Source organism: Letharia lupina (genome assembly GCF_014066315.1).
Source record: "Letharia lupina isolate WasteWater1 chromosome Unknown contig_22, whole genome shotgun sequence".
NCBI lineage: Eukaryota > Fungi > Ascomycota > Lecanoromycetes > Lecanorales > Parmeliaceae > Letharia > Letharia lupina.
In genome coordinates, this window is record NW_023502991.1 from 555831 (window position 1) to 578242 (window position 22412).

At 50.6% G+C, this 22412-nt stretch overlaps 10 protein-coding genes across 10 annotated transcripts; 4 read left to right on the forward strand and 6 right to left on the reverse strand.

Annotated features, from left to right (window-relative positions):
- Window positions 1-7: 7 nt before the first annotated feature.
- HO133_005803 (uncharacterized protein) lies at window positions 8-2155 on the reverse strand (the record flags this gene model as incomplete). The annotated part of the gene is made up of 1 exon (XM_037296708.1): window positions 8-2155. The coding sequence occupies one exon, from the start codon at window positions 2153-2155 to the stop codon at window positions 8-10; it is 2148 nt and encodes a 715-aa protein (XP_037147889.1).
- Window positions 2156-2866: 711 nt separating this feature from the next.
- HO133_005804 (uncharacterized protein) lies at window positions 2867-3775 on the reverse strand (the record flags this gene model as incomplete). The annotated part of the gene is made up of 2 exons (XM_037296709.1): window positions 2867-3485; window positions 3543-3775. 2 exons carry the CDS (start codon window positions 3773-3775, stop codon window positions 2867-2869), a joined length of 852 nt encoding a protein of 283 aa, XP_037147890.1.
- Window positions 3776-4467: 692 nt separating this feature from the next.
- HO133_005805 (uncharacterized protein) lies at window positions 4468-6330 on the reverse strand (the record flags this gene model as incomplete). Its single annotated transcript, XM_037296710.1, has 2 exons — window positions 4468-6224; window positions 6315-6330. The coding sequence occupies 2 exons, from the start codon at window positions 6328-6330 to the stop codon at window positions 4468-4470; spliced, it is 1773 nt and encodes a 590-aa protein (XP_037147891.1).
- A 1138-nt stretch (window positions 6331-7468) lies between these two features.
- Window positions 7469-7725, forward strand: HO133_005806 (uncharacterized protein; the record flags this gene model as incomplete). Its single annotated transcript, XM_037296711.1, has 2 exons — window positions 7469-7538; window positions 7622-7725. The coding sequence occupies 2 exons, from the start codon at window positions 7469-7471 to the stop codon at window positions 7723-7725; spliced, it is 174 nt and encodes a 57-aa protein (XP_037147892.1).
- A 210-nt stretch (window positions 7726-7935) lies between these two features.
- On the reverse strand, window positions 7936-11724 carry HO133_005807 (uncharacterized protein; the record flags this gene model as incomplete). Its single annotated transcript, XM_037296712.1, is given in 4 exon segments — window positions 7936-8245; window positions 8332-8759; window positions 8776-9918; window positions 11401-11724. 4 exon segments carry the CDS (start codon window positions 11722-11724, stop codon window positions 7936-7938), a joined length of 2205 nt encoding a protein of 734 aa, XP_037147893.1.
- Window positions 11725-13247: 1523 nt separating this feature from the next.
- Window positions 13248-14057, forward strand: HO133_005808 (uncharacterized protein; the record flags this gene model as incomplete). Its single annotated transcript, XM_037296713.1, has 1 exon — window positions 13248-14057. One exon carries the CDS (start codon window positions 13248-13250, stop codon window positions 14055-14057), a length of 810 nt encoding a protein of 269 aa, XP_037147894.1.
- Window positions 14058-14619: 562 nt separating this feature from the next.
- On the forward strand, window positions 14620-15351 carry HO133_005809 (uncharacterized protein; the record flags this gene model as incomplete). Its single annotated transcript, XM_037296714.1, has 1 exon — window positions 14620-15351. One exon carries the CDS (start codon window positions 14620-14622, stop codon window positions 15349-15351), a length of 732 nt encoding a protein of 243 aa, XP_037147895.1.
- Window positions 15352-16084: 733 nt separating this feature from the next.
- HO133_005810 (uncharacterized protein) lies at window positions 16085-17740 on the forward strand (the record flags this gene model as incomplete). Its single annotated transcript, XM_037296715.1, has 2 exons — window positions 16085-16979; window positions 17031-17740. The coding sequence occupies 2 exons, from the start codon at window positions 16085-16087 to the stop codon at window positions 17738-17740; spliced, it is 1605 nt and encodes a 534-aa protein (XP_037147896.1).
- A 595-nt stretch (window positions 17741-18335) lies between these two features.
- HO133_005811 (uncharacterized protein) lies at window positions 18336-19294 on the reverse strand (the record flags this gene model as incomplete). The annotated part of the gene is made up of 3 exons (XM_037296716.1): window positions 18336-18965; window positions 19017-19139; window positions 19202-19294. The coding sequence occupies 3 exons, from the start codon at window positions 19292-19294 to the stop codon at window positions 18336-18338; spliced, it is 846 nt and encodes a 281-aa protein (XP_037147897.1).
- A 901-nt stretch (window positions 19295-20195) lies between these two features.
- HO133_005812 (uncharacterized protein) lies at window positions 20196-21233 on the reverse strand (the record flags this gene model as incomplete). Its single annotated transcript, XM_037296717.1, has 1 exon — window positions 20196-21233. The coding sequence occupies one exon, from the start codon at window positions 21231-21233 to the stop codon at window positions 20196-20198; it is 1038 nt and encodes a 345-aa protein (XP_037147898.1).
- Between the last annotated feature and the right edge of the window lie 1179 nt (window positions 21234-22412).

Genomic DNA, 22412 nt, shown 5'->3' on the forward strand with positions numbered 1-22412 from the left:
CTCGAGATTAGACCTCCCCTCCGAATCCTCCACTCTGCGCAAAACTAGCCTGGTACCCTCTCAACGTCGCCCAAAGCTGGGGCACCTCGTCCTCGTCGGTCAGCCAATCACCAGTCGGACTGGCCAGGTCCAATTTCTCCAGCACAGCCAGAGACGCCCTCACATAGGTTTCGCTTCCCTGCGCCAGGTTTCCTTTGCGAACAAGTGGCGCGTCAAGCAACACCCGCGCGATTCGGTTGATTTCGCTGATGAACGAATTGCCTAGTGCTTCCGTGTTGATTTCGTTGATTTGGCCGAGGAGGATGAGAAAGATCTTGACAATATCCTCACGCTCAGCCGCGAGATCTTGTTCCGTAGTGCTGAAATGGGTGGACGGGTCGTATTTGTCTAGAATGGGGGCGATGATCCCTGGAGATGATGCTCTATCTGAACTGCCACCACCAGATTTTTTGAGGTTGTAGGCGTCGTAGAGATTCCAGTATTTCTCGACGAGATGCAAGCGTGTGGCTAGCTGGGTAGTATAAATGTTGGCCTTTTGGATCTCATATTGGATTCGCCGACGCTCTTCAGGTCGGTTGAAGTCAATACGTGTGTTATCAAAGCCGTTCGTTGCGTACTGAGCCAGTTCCTGGCCGACGGTGGATTCAGGGTTTGGGGAAGGATACTTTGGCTCTCGCGACCGAGGTGATGGAGCCCGGAAACTGAGGACAAGCTCGCCAGGAAGACCGTCAAGCATGCGCTTGACGGATTGCAGAGATTCCTCCAAGGCTCTCTTTTGCCGCTCCCAGTCTACGACGTTGTCAATACCACGGACTAGCTCCATTGCTGCTAAGTCATTGTAGGTAGATAGAACTCGGATATTGGCGTTAAAACCGGTTATTACGGGAACGAGGCCTGGAGGCTGGAGATCGAGATGGACATGCTCTGGTGTAATGTAGCCATCATCGACTTCAACGGGTAACGGAGGATATGGGTGTGATGGCGTTGCTGGTGGCATTAGCAGGTCCCATTGCGAGACGCCAGCCTGCTGGAATAATTTCACCCCCGCGAATAAAGCCCAGAATGTTCTTACTCCCAACTCTCGCATCAATTGATCGACACCGACATGATGTGGTCCCTCGAGAGCATGGCCATTCGCTGTCATCCTAGGTGTTGGTAAGGCATGACCGTTCGTGTGTGTAGTACTTGTGACATTGACCTTGTGAAGACCGACGGTTGCAGATATAGTCATACATTGCTTGAAGTAGTGGATGGCGGATTGCCGATTGAATGTTTGGACACATGTCAACCCCTGCAGGTAGCTAATCACAGCATCATGGACCGACATTTTGCGGTCCAAATATGCAGGACCCAGAGCCTCCATCGCTACCTTATGGCATCGATCCACCAGATCCATCGGGTTCGAATACAAGGAATCCATCTGTTGCTGGTGTTCCATTGGCACACCTTCGCGGATGTGTTGTCGAGGTCTTCGAGGGAAGCAAGCCACCAGATAGCCAAGCATCGAAGCGACCAAAGCTACAAAAGTCGGATTGGTCAGGTCTTGGCGCCGGTTAAAGGCATCCCGAAAGGATGGTTCGTGAGGAAGTGGGACAAGAGGATGTATGAATGTGAAGTAGTCATCGACCAGCCGCTCAAGCATGGAAAGGGGACATATCGTTTCTGCAGAGAGCACCTGCTGCTGGGAGAAGTAGGCGAGAGTGTGGGCAGCGTGTGTGGGCGAGGACGGTTGCGGTTGAGACATTGCTGGACCTGCGGGCGAGTCGTATTTTCTCTTGAGACTCTCGGCGTGTTTATTAGGAGGACCTCGGCGCTTGCTTGGTCGTTCAAAGGTACATGGAATTTGGAGACCCTCACAAGCCTTGCAGGGTTGTTGTTCGTCGCATTTCACTTTTCGCACAGAGCATGAGTCACAAGCCTTACGTAGCCTGGCTTTTGTCTCGCCTGCATGACCTTGAATCTTACTCGTATTGTTGTTTGACGGTGTTTGCGCCTGGGTGGGAGGCGCAAGTTGAGGGTCGACGTCAGGAAAGATGGGATTCGACGCGTTCGGAGGAAGATTGGGCAAGGGCGGGTAGGGGATGTAGTTGTTGGAAAGGGAAGGACCTTGCTGCGGCAGCATAGGTGCACTTGGAGCGGCGCCATATGCAGACATATTGCGCTCACTTTTGTGATGAACTGGACCGTCCATGGCAATCCGGTGTTTCTTCGGATATACCTCGGGGGCGGCGGGATGTAATGTTGTCAAGAGTCAAATGCACATGAGAAATTCAATAAAATTTGTGCCGTACCGTTGATATATGTCAAACGAAGTCTGTGACCGATTGGTTGTAGTGGTGTTGGAGCATATGTGCGACAGTGAAGCTCAACAACATCTCGACACTACGTGACTAGCCCAGCTAGCGTGCCAAGACCGAAGAGTCTTACCGAAGTCCTGGCGATACCTCGGAATTTCATTGTCAGCGGTCTAGGGGGTCACGCGGGTGACCATGAAATTAGAAATTTGATGATGATTTCACAATGAAGAGACCTAGCAAAGGTTTTGCGTTGTGATTCAAAGATTTCGATAACACTAATATATCGTTCCGCAAAATCTAATTCATAAAGAGGGTATTCGTTGAGTTATTCCAGCTGACAAGGCGAAGGGATTTCTTGGTGTGTGCAGGTTTTTCTGTCACCCGCGTGGGGGTGTCTGCGAGTCTACTCGCTCCTTTCTCTCTTCTGGTTAAACATACTGATAATTCGTAGACTTCTAGGCTCAAGCTTTGTAGATCTCCAGATTCTCTTGAGGATTAAGTCACTACAAGACCCTCAATTTTCTATCTGCGCCTTTGTCAAACATCCATCATGCCTACAAACCCACACCTCAAGCAGCTGCTGCCAAAGCATTCAACCATGCCCCCAGCCTGTACCCACCTTTGCTGATCTGCAGCTCGATGTACGGCACGGCGCCGGTATAATACGTCCCGTCGAGCTCCATGCCCGACTCGTCGTTTTGAAGCACGTACTGACAGTTCAGCCCGTTCGCGTCCTGCGCCCATTCGAGAGCACAGTCAGTAGCCGTCGTAATATCCACACAACTAACCCAATCCTCCTTCTGACTCGCATACGTTCCATTATCAATCTGCGCAATCAACGTCGCCGCAAACGAGTCCACAGTCGCTGTGCTGTTCTCCCCACCAGCAATCTTCTCGACCATCTGTGTGTCCCAGCAGGCGTGAAGATCTGTGTCTTCGCCATCCCAGGTGACGGAGATGTCGTTGCCGCCTACTTCTTCTGCTTCGTCATGTAGAGGCTGCGTGATGTCGCCTAGGAAGTGAATCAGGAATTCCATGGCCTCCATACGGTTCGTGGCTGAGAGACTGGTGTCTTGGACGCGGGCGGTGTAGTTTGCGATGGCGGAGATGCTGCAGCCCTCTGTGGTGCAGTCGCGAGAGAAATTGACGGAGCAGGAGCTTGGAGGCGAGTCTTCGGCGTCGATGAAGCTGGCGCGCTTATTGTTAGTGGTTTTCCAGGGGGGAAGTGCCTGGGTGGGGGCTCACTGATAGGGCGCGCTGAACTTTCCTGCCGTAGTATAGCGGTAATCGTCCGCCCAACTGGCAATCGAAGCCATGGAGACATCGTTCCCTAATATGCCTGCCACGTACGTCTTTGCCGTGGAAGTCAGGTAGTTGTTGGCTATCGTAGCCACAGTTGCATGGCCGACGACGCCCCATGCATGAGCGCATGGCAGTGCGAAGAGAAAAGAGACCGCGAATGTAGTAGATGGATACATAACTGCTGGGAAGATAGTAAATGAACTCAGTTTGGGCGGAAATAGAGCGAGCAAGCCCCCTTCTTAAGGGGATCTCATGCGCAAAATCTCCTGCTAGATTCAGGTACACTACATGATAGTACCTGCATGCCTCATATGGGCAGCCCGAACGTCATTCTTTGTCGATGTAGAACCCTCTGGCTCAGTCATGTGCCTGGATGAGAGGTAGAGGATGACCGTGACGAGGATCGTCCTTTGTTCCTTGCCATCCCTCGGTCCACCCCGTGCCCGAGACAAGACAAGGTTGAAAGGTGATTGGTCCTCATCAAGACATTGACCGAGGAGGAATTCTTGGCAGGTCCGAAGGCAAGTTGATTGCAACGGTCGCACGCAAGGCCGGTCGAGGTTGTCGTTGGTCGAAGGTTTGGCGCGTAGGTGGCGTTGCTAATTTGGGAACGTTTTGCCTCGGAGCGATTGGCTGCAATTGGAAGGAGCTGAATCGCCAAGGATCAGGGCCACGTCCTGTCAATTCAGCTCTGAACACACATCATAGAGACAATGCTGAAATTAATTATTTAAATATTGAATGAGATAATTACAAGAAGTCTGTATCTAACGAGTGACAAGGACCGATGTCCAATCTAGAGATCTATGCATTGACTGGGTATTGTGGACTCCTCCAAGACGCCAAAACGCATGCCGCTAAAAAGCAATCATGAAGCACTTATGGTAACAGGAGAAGGCTTCTCAGTCGTCGTAACCGTCACTGTGACTGTTACCGTAGCTTGGCCATTTCCTACCGCAAGTTTTTCATTCGCCGGCACTGCCATCGGAGCAGACGTGATGCCGGCACTATCAGCGCTTGATGTCGATGTACTTGTGACACTTGCTTCTGTGAGTTGGAGACTGTCAGGGCTAGCCTGTGTAGACATTGCAGATGACTGTACGGCAGGTGTTGAAACCCCTGGGTAGGGTTGCGACATTTGAGAGGTAGGAATTGAGGCTTGCGCGCTGCTTTCGCTAGGTGAGACTTGGCCGTTCTCGGGCGCGGTGACAACAGCAAACAATGCCTGTGGAATTGAGACAACAGCTGCTGTAGTGGATGGTGGTGCTGGCGTAGCCTCTGACTTAGGAGAAGTGTTCAAGGAATCGGAGTCCTGGACTGGTTGAGCTGTAGCCGTCACACCAAGTACCGAAGGGTTAGGTGCCTGGGATTGGCTCTGGATGCTCGCCTGGGCTGGGGGAGAGGACGTGACGGGCTGCACAGGGTTCTGCGCGCTCACGCTTTGTGTGGCTTGACTGAAGTCCCCCTCGGCCTGCAACATTGGGGCCGGCTGCGAAGTAACGGCCAGAGGGACTGCAGTGGAAGACGATAGACCAGCAAGCATACTATAGGCATCGCTTGGAACAGCGCATTGCACCACAACCCCACTCAAACCTGAGGGTTTTGGAAGCGCGTAGCACGATTGGCCTTGAGGGCAGCTCTTTAATACGTAAGTCTCATCGGACTGACATTCAGCGATCTCCCCATCAACACAAGCATATGCCTGGCTTGGGTCCCCAGGATTGCAAGGGGTGTCTTCGTTCAATGTCTTGTAAACATTGTTGAAGCCAGCGGCCATTGCCGTATTTCCGCCCTCAGCGGTAGGGTATTTCGCAGTTCCGGTGGGCGCTGGTGAGCTTTGGTCGAGCGTGACTGGTGCGAATTCGTCCGCTGCGTCGCCACCCGGGCCTGATACTTGAACTAGACCTGAAGATATAGGTATAGGCACAACGACTGGAGACGGAGCTTGACTGGCAGCAGCTGTCGAAGAGGTGGGTATGGATGTTGTAGAAGAAGACTTGACTTGACTAGCAGCAGCTGTCGAAAAGGTAGGTAGGGGGGCTTCAGAAGGAAATGGCGCTTGAATCGCAGTAGAAGATGATGATGGCATAGCCGCCACTGTTCGCATGTTGGCTGTGGATTGGACGTCGGAAATAGTCGACGTGCTTGCGCTAAGTTTGGGTGACGGCGTAGATGAGAACGATAGTGCATCAGTTGAGGACTGCAGGTCATTGGGAGGGTTTCCACCAATGTTGAACAATCTTGACATAGTCTCCGCAGGCTGCACAGCGGCGGCCTCATGAGTCTCGCTGTTCAACTTTCCACCATCAACAAGTGCTGATGTACTCACAGGAGTTGCTCCACTACCCACGTCGGAGTGCTCTGACGGACTTGTTGTAGATGAGGTTGACGGGAGAGTCGCTGACGTTGATAGAACTTGGCTTAGCGCATCTACAGTGAGAGCATCTGTAGTAGGGCTACTGCTGGACGCTACATTAGGTGTCAATGGCGTCGCTATAGATTTTGTTGAGGAAGTGACAACGAAAGCTGAGGTTTCTGGGCTGGCGGCGATCGAAGGTACTATTGATGAGGAAGATATCGGTATTGGCGTCGAGGTTTGAATGTCGGCAGGTATCGAAGGTATCTCTGTATGATTGAGGAATCGGGCGAAGTTATGAGGCCTTGGGTTCTGTCAGTGCAAGCTTACGAGCACAGCTCGAGCATGTCTGTACTTACTGCACGCGAGCCCCATTGTGTCGGAGAGGTCCAGTCGCAGCAAAATTAGCACATACTGCCAGCAGTACTATTATTCGGATGTGCATAATGGAATCCAAGGAATGTGAGAGCAGATGAGCAGAAGTCTGTTCAATCCAGAGCTATTAAGATAGGAGTACAAAGGGCTCGCTGTTGTATTAAATGAAAGTGGCAATTCTAGATGTGAGAAACCCAGGAAATGCAGAGCAGACAGAGACGACACAAGGAAATCTAGAAATCGCAAGGCAGACCGTAGATGAGACCAGAAAGAAGGCGAAGGTTCCTGCAACATTCAGTAGGAATGCGCAGCACAAGAGCCATATAATGAGAGGCCATGAGATTGCGATACTCTTGAAACACTGAATGCCAGGGTAGACAGCGTGTATGAGAGGATACGAGAGCGTCTCAGCAATGGAAGGGTTTAAGTCAGCGGTTGCTGTGACGTGGACAAGAATGGCAGGGCTATCTTCATCTCGAAGCAGCTTAATTTAGCCAGTCTGAGGTTTCGTATGTTGTTGAAGGAGGTAGGTCTGCTGACTGGTAGTTGATGTTTTGAAAAAGCTGGGCGGCTGTTGTTTGATGTCGAGGCTGTCCAAGACGCGTTTCATTGATGTGATTGGCTGTTACTTCTATACCACGAATAGACTTCTTTTAAACGTTTAAACTCGGCACTTTCAGCGGACGCTCCCGTGGGTCTTGGCATTGAGAGCATCGAACAGCGCCACATATAGCCTCCAGCCACTGAAACTTCAAACTCTGAGCCGTTGTGCAGGACCGTCATTCGATATTACCAAAGAATTGTATGAGGAGTACTCGTCATTTGAATTTCGCATCTTGCCAAGAGGTACTCTAAGGGCTGAAGACCTCAAAATTCTGCCATGTAATGAAGTATCTAAAAACCAATTGAAATGTCCGACCTCCACGCAGACCTGTTTGGCATTTGAAGCGTTAGCCACTTATGAGCGCGGGCCCATAGATGGACCCTCCTCATCGTGCTCGAGAAAAATAACCCCCATGCCCTCGACGTTCGCTTCCACATCTTCACCCTCATCCTCTCCGAGAAGAGGTTCGCTTGCTTCACCCGCCACTCTTCCCGTCTGATGGTGCCGGGTGCGTTTACAGTCCCGGCAGACAGCATGAGGCCCAAGCAGACTCGGAAGCTTGTTGAGAGTCAAGGAGCGATGGAGAATTCGCAAGACAACGATGGTACTGTACGTGCCCTGTTAGCTTGCTGCCGATCAGAGTAAGATATGCAGTCCTTGTCGAACAATTACGCGCACCCGATCTAGGGAAAGGTATCAAAGGTCAAGAGAATCAATCTGCCGTTATGGACGTAGGTGTTCAGATCGCCGAGAATGATTTCGTTCGTGACGAGAAGGGCAAAGAAGCTTAGGAAGCCGATGCCCTCTAAGACTTCATACGATCGATAACCAATGTATTGGACATAATAGCGACCTAGTAGCTTAGAACATGAATCTTATCAGAGGTGATGCGGCTTCCCAGCCTTCCACGATCTTTTCCACACACCCGTCCCTTCGTCTTATTGAACCCAAGCCGTAGCTAACTTGACTTCAGACCGCTTCCACCATATGCATGTTGAAGCTCACAAATCTTCATCAGGCACTTCCGGTGCCCTTTCCTTGCCAACAGCCAACCATGCCCCTACCCAGCGCTCAATCCATCCGGGCTGTATTTCTCCAATAACCCTCATCTTCGAACTAGCCTCCTCGGTCTTCGATGTCTCAAACTCCAGGTTCTTGTCTTCCTCAGCAAGCTTCTCATAGAACACCAGCAGCTTAGCCGCTGGGTTAACTTTGAGCATCGCCTCAATGTCTGCGCTGCCGACCGCTTCAGCATCTGTGCGAACTTTCTGGAGCCAAGCTTGGAATGGCACTGTGTTGATCTTATTTGTTCTGGCATTTGAATGACTGAGGGTGCTGCTGAGACAGCGAACTCGGCAAGCCGAGTTATTCCAAGAAGTTGCGGCCCGAACGCAGACAATGGGAGGTTGAATTTGATGGGCCACGCACTGTGGATGACCGCAGTGGCTTGAGTCAACAAAGCCTCGTACGTCTTACGCTCGAGGCCGAAATTCTGTTGCGACATGTCTGCAGTCAAGAAGGTCACTCGATTTGAGGGATAATCACTCGTGGTCCTGCGGATCCTGTTTCGCTGTGATCGAGTAGATGAAGAATCCAACGCTCTATCTAGACAGTAGACATGCGATACAGATGGGAAATTGGAGAGCACCTGGAGCAGATATGAACCCACTGCACCTGTTGACCCAGTCAAAATCACGGTATGGTTCTTGTTTCCCGCAATCCGAGCGGCACTTGACTTAGTTGGTTTTGTCTGCAAGTCGTTCACGAGGTTGTCGATCGAATTTTTGTGCTCCTGAAAGGTCGCATCAATCACTTGCTGACGTGCCTGCTAATAAAAAAACCTGTGATTGCCGACTCATGGCCGAGAGCTCTGATATTGCACTGGCGAGCGAAGATACTGTAGGGTTAGTGTACACTGTGCTGACAGCAATCTCCGAATCGGCCAAAACTTGTTTCAGATCACGTGTGGTGAGGAGTGCTTGCAGGGAGTCCATGCCTAGCAGGAAAAAATTGTCTCCATCTCCGAATTGAGTCCAACCGGTGCGTTTAGTGATCGTCTCGCGTATGAAGGAAGAGGTATTTTCAGGGTCGTGTACATCGATAACCTGTTTGGCATCTGTTGAATGGGGAACAGTGACTTTCTCCGCGTCAGCACATAAAGCTTGTAGCTCTTCTGCGTATAGGCTTAGAGTTGGCCTTCGTTGCACAGTGCCTTTCCCTGCTCTCAACATAGGCTTGTTGGGATTCACGAAAAGAATGTGTGATTTGTCTATCATAGCATGAGTACGACAATCTTTGTTTGCTTCTTGGATCGTTGGCCATATGCGCTCAAGGGTCTCCGCACGTTCGGCAGCTGAAAGAGCCTTCTCAGCCGCGAGTTCGATGAGGAGGGCAGCTTGAAACCTTTGAGCACCAGCGACTAACGCTGCGCGAACTTCAAGATGGCTGTTAATGCGCTCTTCCATAGAGGTGGGATTGGTCTTCTCCCCTGTTAGGAAGATTATAATGTCGTCGGACCTGCCTTGATGTTTCCAAAGCCCGGGCTTGGATGGATGAGGTGAGAAGAGATCTCCGCTAGGGAATCTCTGGAGGTCAGGGTACAATTTGAAAACAGGTTGCCAGGATTCGAACTTTGGATTTCTGACTATGCACAGTTCGTGTAGATCATCCGAATGGTGCTCGAACTCGACTCCAGTATCTGGATGGATAACCACGTGTTTCCAGTCTTCGCGTGGCCACGCACCCTCTGGTCGAATCGAGGGATGAGCTCCCATCTCTGAAGCCCCGTATATATTCACTAGCTGCATCCTGCATGCAACAGGATGACCAAAAGCTTGAGGTACATCTCCGCCAGCGTAGAGTAGGGTTTCTAGTCTTTCGGCGACGAAGTCCAACATGACACTGTCTTTGCCAATTTCTGCTATAATAGTTGGAGGAACAACAGCAACGTCCGTCGTTGTGTGTTTGAGTGCGTCCACCATGACCTGTGCCGTCGGGATCGCTGCTGCAAGCGGATAGATTATGGTTGTTCGATAGATAATCGCGTTGCATAAGGTTGTGCAGTGATTTGCAGCATGGAAAGGAGGCAACATGAACGAGACTTGTATCCAGATGGCGGATCCAGATGTGTCATCTTGATGTATGCCGCCGCAAAGGCATGGGACCAGACAATCGGCTTCGGAAGACCAGTAGATCCTGATTTATGGAAGGCAAGGAGAGGTTCATGGCTGGCTTCGTCGAAAGTTTTTGTGTAGGGATAATGAGGATGTCTCTTGCTGATCAGTTCATCAAGGTTTGAAACTCCAGCGACACGAAGCTTGTGAGCAGCGGTAAGCGCGGAGATCGTGTCAGCGTGTCTAGTTCCTTCTATGCATGCGTCCTTCCTACATCCTTCCATGCATATTCCATCATTGTTCCTTTCATATAGCTAGCCATAGATAGCAGTGCTTTGTTCTCCATCAGCTACATAATAGCTGATGGCCCCACCACTGAATCTACATGCATTCTACATCATCACCGTTGTGCCTCGCTGAGAGGTTATAAGCCTGGGTTGATGCCGATGATAGACTGATATCGCATCAAATCTCACTATCGTCCCCTTTATTGGGCCTGACGAACCACAAACTTATTTACAACAAGGCCGTTAGGGGAGGATTTTTTCAACAGGATGTCAGAAGCCAGTGTCAGAAGCCAGTACCAGAAGCCAGTGCCAGAGATGCCCGATGCCTGTGTCCGATGCCCGTACCAGACGCCAGTACATCCCAAACGAAGTCAATCACTCGATATACCCTACAACAAGCCGCCCATCAAGCCCTACACGGTAGGCACCCACATCACTTCAAAACAACTACTTATCTACCCCAAAGAACGACCTTAAGAATAAGTACACGAGGATACCTAGGACGGTCTGAACGATTCGGAGGATCCTAAACGGATGTCATTGGACTGGGGGAGTCAAGGAGGAGTGTGAACACCAAAAAAAAAACCAGAGCGATCCCGAGGACACCCAGAACAATCAGAGCGATTCGGAGGACCCTGGACCAGAGCACTAGAATGATACATGATTTTGGCGTTGGAATAGAGATATTTAGATATCACTAGACAGGGGGAGTGTCAGCGTGTCTAGTTCCTTCTATGCATGCGTCCTTCCTAAATCCTTCCATGCAATTCCATCATTGTTCCTTTCATGTAGCTAGCCATAGATAGCAGTGCTTTGTTCTCCATCAGCTACATAATAGCTGATGGCCCCACCACTGAATCTACATGCATTCTACATCATCACCGTTGTGCCTCGCTGAGAGATCGTCGGTGGCTGCGGATTCGGTACAAGCAAGACGGTACAGTCAAGAAGGGTGAACAGGTTGATATGAGCTGGAACGCTATTGCGAGGTGAAGTAAGGAGCATCTGATACTCAAACCAGGGTTAGCACCCCCTGCTATATCTTTCGCTTCAAGCTTCAACTGACCTTGTGTCCGGCCTTGACAGCTCCTAATATTAGAACATTGTACCTCAGATCATTCGGACCTATGTAGGCCAAGGTGTCAAATTTTTTTGATCGAGCAAGTGTCTTCTCCAACCACCATGCGGCGCCGTTAACGGCATTGGCCAAGTCTTCATAGGTGATCTTTCTGTACCCTTCCTCATAACCAGTGGTCGAAACAGGAAATTCTGCGTACAAGGTTCGAGGTGTCCGCTCAGCTCTGGAATCGACGATGTTGTTCAAAATTTCTGGTTTTCCGAACGGATAGTCAGGAGCAGTCTCTCCACCTTCAATTTCGCGGGTAGTCATGATCTTCAGTTGTTTGGTCCGCTGTTCGTCTGTCAATCGCGAAGACGTTGAGTGCGAACTCTAAACTGTCACCGAGCAAGATGCAGAGGCGCCCGGGGTCGTGAAAGCAAGGTTGTCCAATACCTAGAACAGAGGTTCCTACGATTGACTGTGATAGAGGTCCACTCGAAGCATGTGTTGTCGAGGAGATGGGTTTGTTCGTGGCTGAACCTGAACCTTCCGATCTTGAGAAAGCGTACCGAATCATATTCCTATCCTTGCAGCAGACATGGAGGAATCACTTGAAGACGGAGACTGGTTTAGATTTCGGAAGCAAACGCGGTAACATAAAGCGCCATTCGGTATTCGTGACAAGCGCTCCTAGGCAAGGCTACAAGGCTGATACTCAGCCAATCTAAGCTACTTGCACATTGCTCAGACACGCAATCAGATGGTGTTCTTGAACCATGTGTGTTGCACTCTATTAGTGTGGGCGGGATTCCCAGTAAGACAGAGGAACGCAGAGTCTATAAGAATTGTTGTACTTCAAGAATGCCTCACATCCTGGTTCATACGAGTACATCATGTCTGCGCATGCAATCGACCTAGTTCTCAAGTGGCAAACCCTTGCGAACACGCCCACGCTGACGCAAGCAATGATGCGGACCCTCGGGAATAAAAGTGCATACCGAATTAATTGGCATATAAGATACTACCATATAGCCGAAGCGTCCATCTGATCATCGTTTGGAACCGTATTTTATATGTAAAGGGGCCTTATAACACTGTGGTATCGTATGGCCTAAGGCGCTAGTCAATGGCCTTACTAAGCTCGCTGTCGCCAATCAGAGAGCTCGGAGAGACGCTCTTTTTAGACGGGAAAATACCTCTGTACGGGGGTAGTGTACCGCAAATGGTCAGTACCTACTCCGACTACTCATTATTCTACTTGCCTTGCTACTGTAAGGGTACTTCTGATTTTGCCCTGGGGGCCTAGTACAATAAAGTACCATTACTCAGCAGGCTACTAGGACCCCTATCTTACAGTCTAATTATGGCCTACGTCTGAAAACCGTTATTTTGAACGGTATTTTATATGCAAAGGGGCCTTATAATGATGTGGTTTTTTATATGCCAATTAATTCGGTATGTACAGTATGTATACTTTAAGTAGAAGTTATACCAATGAGTGATCCCAGTTGCTCCGACGGGCCGGCGGGTCCGTCCCTTCCTTTTTGGTTCCCGGAATTGATCCCCACAGATAAGCAAAAGGCAAGGCGATCCGAGTATCTTATGCCAGGGTCCAGCACTACTCGTGCGGCCGAGAAGTCTAAGACGTTGGCAGTCCGGCTTGGATATACCTTGCCCACCAATTCAACTGTTTACTGAGGGTACAATAATGGGCATCGGTTGGTGGGTACTATACTTCCGTGCCAAGAGCTTAGACCATTCTGTCTCACTCTGGATGTTCTGGCAATAGGTCAGTCAAGTATCCTTACGTATAGATTGCAAGAACTCGCAGACTGACGCATATCTAATTAGCCATGACAAAGTTCGGTGGTGTCGGAAGGCATCTCCTGGCGCTCGAAGCTACAAACCCTAACAAAGTCGTGAATTGGGCCAAGCTCCTTATGGCTGTCGAATGGATCTATCTCGTGGCGGTGACCTTGCGAAAACTCTCCATCTTGAGCATGTACCTCGGACTATTCACCACAAAATCGTATCGAAGGATTGTATATGTCCTAGCTGTTACTTTGATCATGACATTTCTTGTTGGAGGTCTCACTGGATCGCTCAAAGTCACAAGACACCAGAAAATAGGACTGACATTGACATTCTTGACTGGTTCTGTCGGATTGATAGCCTCAATATTTCGCTTTGCGACCTTCTTTCGGAACGATGCTATAACTGATGGTACTTTCTCGTTTGTGGAACTCATGTCATGGACCATTATCGAACCAGGCATCTACCTTGTTGCAGCTTGCCTACCAGCGCTACGTCCGCTCGCTCAACGCATCTTCAAAGACAGCCTTCTCACCCGTCTCAGCACGAAATGGATGCCTAAGTACGGTGACAGATGTTACGAGCGCAGCACGGTGAATATCAAGCTCGAGGGACACAGAAGCGTTAGGTCTGAAGTCCATCGCCCTCAGCCATGCTTTCATCGTCTAACCGATGGCAAGGAGAGCATTGGTAAAAGCAGTGCGGATGAGAGAAGTCTGGTGGACAATTACTGGAGCGCGAGGGACAATGTCAGTCAATTCGCTCGAAATGACTGCGGTTCCGATCTAAAGGCGCAGCACATTCGTGTTGAGAACGACATTGTGGTCACCACATCTGATTCTCTTGCTTAGAAACCCCAAGAAATCAAGAGGAATATTTGATTTCTAGGTCGCTTTGAATGGACTGTCACATACAAGACTACGCCCAAATATCACATGATTTGTACAGCCCAGGACAAATAGGCAACATCATTACGAGGATCTGGTTTGGCAGCATCGAGTGGCTGACAGCCAATTGGGCTAGCCTTGTGACCTTACAGGCCTACAAACACGGTTCTAAGATGGGGAGTGCACAGCTCGCTGAGGACGACACTTGTACTTTTGGCTGACTCGTCGTTTGAGCACCAGATGTGTGCCGTGGTCACTTGGATTGGCTCTTCCTCTGTTGCCCCTCTTTTCCGTATTGCATCTTGTGGCCGCAGGGCGGAAAGGTACCCCACCAGAGAGGAAAATGGCACACTTGAAAGGTGGATCAGGGTTGGGTCCTTGCGGGAAAGCATCCAGGCGAGCATGGTATCAAGAGCTAGTCAACTCCCATTTCCTGTCTCCTAAGTAGGATGCTTTCGCAGATATGTCCTACGAAGACTGGAGAGCAGGTACTGACTCAAAGATGCATTGTTCATGGAAACTTCACATGCTCCTGCCAAAGAACATAGCAGGACAGCGAGGACAAGCCGAGTACGCAGCCGGGAACACATACAAAGACGCCCTTGCACACTACCGCATCGCACAAAGGGGAAAAGCAGTCTCTATAGACCTCCGCGTCATGGTTTCCGAGGGTTTCCTGAGTGAGAACGAATTCCCTCTACACCGTATGCCAGACTCAGATCTCTACGTTCCACTGAAACAAATCGAACTTTTCGGCCTTCTCGACTATCTTTGCGACCCAGAACTAGACACCCTGACGACGCAAACGTGCCAAACCGTCGTGGGTATCGAGACCCCTGCGAGCCTGCGCTCAAAAGGGGTTGAAGAGGCGCTTTGGATGCGCACACCTTTACTTCGCCATATGTATCAGGTCAATAGCGATCAGAAGCTCTCGGTGGGAAACTCCAAAGACTTCATCGATTATAGAGGTCTGTTTGCAAGCGCCGGCTCTCTTTCTAAGGCCGGTTCCATCGTTCTGCAGGCTCTGATCAAGAGATTGTCACGAAGTCTTTCGACATCAAAAGAAGGAATCGACACGAACAAGTCACTACACTCATATGGGGTGGATTCGTTGTTAGCGATCGAGCTGAAGACATGGATCGCAGAGGGGTTTGCGGCGGAAATACCTATTTTTGAGATTTTGGGGAGAGCGACGGCCGCAGCAACGGCGATGACAACTGCAAGGAACAGTCGGTTGATGCAGGGGTTCAGTAAATAGTTGCCTACTGGGAGCGCAATATCGGCCCAACGGACTTCTTCTTGCACCTACACGTACTGCAAGTTAAATTTGGAATGAGAATGTGGGTTCAATGGCAGGAGGCTGTGCGGCTATTTTTGGTGCGATGATGCGTCACAATGTGTATCGAATGGATGATCAAATATACAAAATACATGTATAGTACATGGTGGTCTTAAAATGGACCGGCTAAGGCCAATTCCGACCTCGGTTGCCTCATGTGACTGCCCGCAAAGGGGGCGGCCGCTCGGCGCTAAGATTAAGGGCAAAAGATCTTCTTCGACTGGGCCCCACGCTGCTGCACTTGATCATGGTATTGGCCATTAAATTGCCGAATGCTTCACTCTTGACTACCACATATGTGTCTTGAAAGTCCTTGAGATAAGCGGGACAAAACGATTGGGTATTCTCAAGTCAACTTTTGACAGATGAGGCAGCTGCATGATGCTGTCATTGCCACATTCCAGGAATCAAAACAACCCCAAGCCACCACGCCTGCACGTGTTGAGAGCTCACTATGAACTTGTCTGAGCCTGGACCGTTGCGCTTGCGCAGGAGGTGGCATACTGCTCTTTTTCTCTCTTACGCCGCCTCTACCGAAGAGCCTTGAATGCCTAATTGAATTAAGCAATACCTCCCCTTAAAAGTCCGAAGTATACCTTCAATCTCACGACCGCCTTTCTTCTTCAATTTCTCAATATCCTACACATACACGATGCCTCTCTTACCTTCCCTTATTCTCGTCTTTGGCATTTCTTCCTCCGTACAAGCAGCGCTATCTGGATATGCTCCTGTTCCAGCAACCTGTCCCAGTACCCCCTTGGTTCGCACTGCAACAGGCATCTCCGCCTCTGAGTCATCATACATTTCATCTCGCGCCCCAGTTGCGTCTGCAGCGCTTGGTGCATGGCTCACAAAGGTGAACTCGGCTTTCAGCACAGCAAATCTGCCAGCAGTAGCCCTCACCACCAGCGGAGGTGGACTGCGCTCTCTCCTCACGGGTGCCGGCGTTATCCAAGCTTTGGACTCACGGGATAGTAATGCTGGCACAAGTGGTCTCTACCAGGGGCTTACCTACCAGGCCGGTCTTTCCGGAGGAGGGTGGCTCCTGTCATCTTTCGCTGGTAACAATTACCCTACCATCTCAAACCTAGAAACTACCCTTTGGACGACTGCGTTTGCCGACAGCCTTCTCGTGCCAGAGAACTTGGAGGCTGGAGGTGCTTATGCTCAGATCTCAGCCGACGTTGTTGCCAAGAACGCAGCTGGCTACCCGCCTACTATTGTCGATGTGTACGGAAGACTCTTGGCATACCAACTTCTGAAGGGTACCGATGGGGGCGTTGCTATTGAATTGTCGTCTATCACTGGCTTCTCTAACTTTACCAGCCACAATGTGCCATTCCCAATCATCACCAGCTTGAATGTCGAGACTGCCACAGGAGTCTGCACTCCTCCAAACAACACAGTCATCTACGAGTTCTCGCCATACGAGTTTGGAAGCTTCGATTCCGGCGTCAACGCTTTTACGCAGACGAAGTATCTCGGAACATCCCTCTCGAATGGCTCTCCCACCAAAACAACCTGCGAGACCAACTACGACAACCTTGGTACTATACCTTCCTCTTGTCCCATCCCGAACAAATAGCTAACGTTCCCAGGATACATCCTCGGCACCTCCTCCGACATCTTCAACGAACTCTGCACCACATTCCCCCTTGTCGCCGACGTCCCCGGCATCCTCGCCAACATTTCCGCCATCGTAGCACAGACCCACGCCCTGACATTTATGGATGAATACGCGACCTACCCCAACCCCTTTTATAAGTACACCCACTCCACCCTCGTGCAGGCCCAGCCCGAACTTACCCTCGTCGACGGCGGCGAATCCCACCAGAATAATCCCCTCTTCCCCCTCCTCGAGCCCGCCCGCAGCGTCGGCGTCATCCTGGTAAACGACAACTCCGCGGACACCAGCGGCAATTTCCCGGACGGTAGCGAACTCTACCAAACGTACACGCAAGCGCAACTCGCGGGCCTGACCAAGATGCCCGTCATACCGCCCGCGGCAACGTTCCTCGGCGAAGGCTTGAACCAAAAGCCCACGTTCTTCGGATGCAACGACGCGAGCAAGATCACGATTGTGTATCTGCCGAACTACAATTACACCTTCCCCAGCGGCGAAAGTACGGCGAAGCTGGAGTATTCTCCTTCCGAGACGAGTGGCATGATCGCGAATGGAGGCGAGGTGGCGACGATGGGGGGAAACGCGACGTTCCCTACGTGCTTGGCTTGTGCGATTGTGAAGAAGACGGGAGATGCGCTGCCGGCTGCTTGTACGAGCTGCTTTAGTACGTTTTGCTATAATTGATAATGTCGCGATCTGTTGTTTCGAGTAGATAATTGAAAAGACATGTCTTGATTTTAGTTCACAACAAAGATTCGTGCTGGTTTCTGTGACTCCATTTGACCAGATTGCCGTGGCTCGTTCACCTACAAGTGCACTAAATCTGGGCGAGAGAGATGCCACACGGCCGACTTGCCCGGAGGGAGTGTTTGCGCGCGGTCTTGCTCAGAGTTCCAACGCAGACTGGGAGCGGCGAGCGAGACGTTGATCCAATCCTACGGGTCTAAGGCAAGATGAGGCAAGTTAAGCGAGGTGTGCAACGATCAGGGACTGCTAAGCCCGACGGGGTGTTGCAGATGTGACTAGGGAAGCTAAAAGCAGACAAAGACCCGCCGACTAGAGATAGGTTACAGCGGGTCAGCCGTTAGCGCACAGGGAATAGTACGGCATACTTACCTCATCAAAAGAGGCCACTGGTCATAGGGATTGAAATGGAGAATTCGAATGACCTCCACGATGTCTTTGAATCTGCTTTGGGTGTACGACTAATAACGGCACTTAGGTCCAGGAGACAATCGGCTTTCCGGTCCAGAGAATCGTCCATGAAAAGACGAGATTCTCAAGGCTCGTCATCCGCATATCGCTCGCTTCTTTCATCTTCTGGTATTGCCTCCAAGGCTCGTCTCTTCCCTTCAAGCTTTGCGACCCACAATGCAGACCCTGCAGCTGTCGTGAGGAGAAACAGCATGCTCAAAACAGGCACTAGCTGTAGCAGCAATGCCATAGTCCCGAACCACGTGTACCGCAGCCGTCTCTTCCTGATGAATGCGTCTCTCTCTTTCTTCGTGAAATCCAGCAACTTGAAGTACCTCCAGTGTTGCAGCGGCCCCGCGCGATACCCAGTCATGATCAGGAACATGGGCGTACCCGCCACCGGGATCAAATTGAGAGGTAGGAAGATGATGAATTCGGCGATCTGCCGGAAGGAGAAGGGCGAGTAGACGGCGGACGTCGTGGGTTTGCCGAGCTGCTTGACAGGGTCTGAGCCATCGGGGTCGAGGATGCGAGAGGACGCGATCAGGTCCGTGTAGCCTTGTTTGACGAGGACGGCGTCGAAGACGTCGACGAGGGTTTCGTCGACGAAGAAGGCTTCGAAGAGAAGGGACACGATGGCGGCCCCTTCACCCAGAACGAGGAACGTGGCATTCAGCCATGCCAGATGGCCGTGGAAGACTGCTAGGAGAGCGACCTGGGTCTGGATCAGCACGTGTCCCCTCAATCGTGGTGATTGGACGGGTACCTGGGGGAGATATGTCCATAGGAAAAGGTTGGTGAGAACGAAGAGTGACAGGAGAGCGCTTGGGAGGAGCCGGGCGCGAAGGAGCGGCCATAGGAACGGATGAGCGCAGAAGTAATAGATGCCCTGTAGCTAGCGTGTCAGCAATGTCAACAAATCGGCTGAGGTCAGGTAGTATTTATTCTTGCCTTGAAAGGATAGAGCCATGAGGCGTTAGACACAGCTCTGGCCGGCGCAGTGATGACACGCAGCGTGGAGCTGCGCTTCGAGGATTCGGTCATGGCCGAGCTGAAGTCATGGTTACTGCATCCCGCAAAGACTTTCCAGCGATAATATCTGCGGTTCCGGTAGAAAGATATTCACCTTTCGTGAGTAATAATGATCAACACAGCCTGGTGCCTGGCGCCGGTGCCAAGAGTTCTTATCTTATCTATAAAGCCGCGCAATCTAGCCGAAAGCGTCTACCTTGATCCATCCATCCATCCCCAGGACACTGTTCGACCGCCATTGCGGCCTACCATCATGGATCTTCCCCTGGAAACGAGTAGGACGAAGTTCGACACCAGCCCAGATGAACAAAGAACTTCACCGGCCTACAGTTGAGCTCTCAAAGACGCTCCTCCAACCGCTGTCCAGAACCTGGCTTCGAGCACAAGCTCGCCATATGGCCAAGATTCGCCCGTGGAGCTTGTCGTGAATGTTGATTCTGAAGCTTCTGTTGAAGACTAGAGCACGGAGAGAGAGCCTAGGGCTCAAAAATCGTCCGACCCGATGGTCTGGGCGTTTACAGCAGAGCCAACTTCGGCTTCGATGCAGACCATTCATGGGCCAGACGCAACATCTTCTGATCCTAGCAGGAGACTGGATCAGACTCCCGTTGACTATATTGCAGCACTCCTCATTTGGAAGAAGCCTCGCAGTGACAGATGAGCCGAGGGAGGATTCTGGACCTGTTATTAATGCATAGCCAGCGAGATTTTGAGAGCCAATTTCAGTCTTTTCATTATCTACAGCATTTGGAAAATGATGTAGAGGGTCTATGTACGACCGGAACCGAATAGTTTAAAGATGCTTGGGTCAAAAGAGTCTATGCGCGAAATTCAGTGGCCTTGCTCCTCAAAAGCGTTTCATCTATGCGAAACTAACATTGTTCTCACCTCAGTGTTTGAGCGAATCTCGACTTCAGTCCTTCCCAGAGAGTCCAAAGATCGCCTCGAAATCATCTCCGTCTTCAATCGTCGCTGGGAACTGCCGCTTGTAGGAGTCCGGAGGTGGACGCATCATATTTGACGGCAGTTCGCGGTCCCCATCTTCCCGACTCAGGTCATTCAAGGAATGACCCAAGCTCTGTATATCCCACGGTAGCGTCTCGGAAGCTTGCTCTGGTGTCTTAGGGACCAGCCACTCGTCGAACACATCCTGCAACCCTGGCGAGGTCGTTGTTGGTGACTCTTCAGGCTGCTGTTGCACTCTTCTGGAATCCCACGCATTTGCGATAGTCTCGTAGTCGATCTCCAAGGGAATCGTCTGCAGAGGGGTTAACAAATCTTCGACAAAGTCCAACGTGCGCCTACTTGTGATTGGATCACCAGGACTCAAATCGGAGATTCCCTCGTCCATCACGGTGTACTCCTCCAGTGCCGCTCCATCGAATTCCCCAACTGCTTGTTGCTCCTTAGAAAGATCTGCTAGAGCCACTAATCTCTGCGCATTATTCCTCACTTCTGGAGCCGCTACTTTGAGAGTGGTGATCAAAGTGCGCTGTTCTATTGGCTTCTCTTGGACGTCTTTCTCATCACCGCCCGCAACAGAACTTTGTAAATTCCCATCCTGCTCCTGCGCTGCCTCTTCTTCGTCCAAAATCTCGGGTCCGAACGTCTCTTGGCCTCGCATTGCCGGTACTCCGTTGACGACGTTAGGTTGCAAGGATGTAACACGCCGAGAGCTCGCATAACCACGATGTCGAGTCTCTGGAGCTGGGTGAGGATTGAAGAACTGCACGTTATCATAGTGCTGGTGCACTGTTGTCGCGTTGCAGCCTGGGAAGGGACAGTCGATAGGAATTCTGTGATCACGGGAAGACAAGCTCAACGAGCTTGAGCGACGTGTTTCTCGACATGATAGCTCCTCGCGAGTGCGGATCGGCTGTGGTCGGGTCATAGGGCTCCTCGAACGAGTGCGGTGCTCCATGCTGACGTTCTTCTTTCTTGATGGGGCCATAGCCCTTGTTCCTGAGTGCTATGCCGAGAATTGAAATGGTTGCAGACTGAGATTGACCTTTGGACAGAACCTTTGGAGTCGAACGGGGAACTGTATGCTCGAAGATCGAGGACGATGAAAGAAAAAGCTTCGATAAGAGGAATCTGCAGACATAGAGAGACGGATGTGCCAAAAGTACGATGTGTCGAGCACCGAAACGAGTGTCGAAGCTTGATGTTGCCCAGCATTGTGTCGGAGCGGGACAATGTCATTGTCCTAGCCTTCGGATTTCGGTCACATTGCCAGCTCTTTGTGCGGTCTCATCGGACGAGCCACTTACCGCCTAAACAACTGACAGGATGGACACAGCGGTTCTCTTACTGGCCTCTTAGAAATGGCGATTCGTCATCGTTAATTGCGGGACTCGCAAATAATACTCGGGCGTGGAGGCGAGATGATTACAACGCAAACGGAGAGATTGTACACGCTTCAGGAGATGAGTGGAGGTTGCGCATCAACCGCTACATCTCTCCCAGAAGAGAAATCATGAGCTATAATCTCTGCTGTGAGCTTTGGCAAACATCATGCCCTTAGTACAAGCTAATGCTACCAATAGAAAAGGTTGATGTCATCTTCGTACCACGAGTCCCGAATTTCCAATCTTTATTTCTGTCATGTTTCAACCTCCTTAGGTGCAGAGTTGCCCAACGAATACGAGCTTCAATGCTGCTATTTCAGTATTATTTGACTTTTATGAGTACAGTCCGAAATTAGAGACCTCATGTCAGCTGAGCTTTAAGGTGCTCCTAGATCTGGGAAGCACTTTAGACCGGGGCACCTTTTTCGCTCCATCATGGCGGGATGCCTCGGAGCACCAGTAAGACACTATTCGGAACTAACGGCTAATGATTTACATGGCTGCCACCTACATCAAGGATCAATTTTGACAAGATGTCTTCTGCTCTTCTTTGTTCAAGTCCTCGCGAAAGTCTTTCAAATTTCGATGTCACAGGCTTCATGACCGTTTCTTTGTTTATCTCCCCTTATAAAGAAAGCTCCATTGTTTCACATCCTACCACTACGCTGCAATGAAGCAGATAATACAATCGACTTTTTGTCTCCAGACTCATGTCGATTAGTCTTTGTTTCGGATTCCAGTTGATTTCATAGCATTGCGATCCCAGGCTCAATTCATGACTC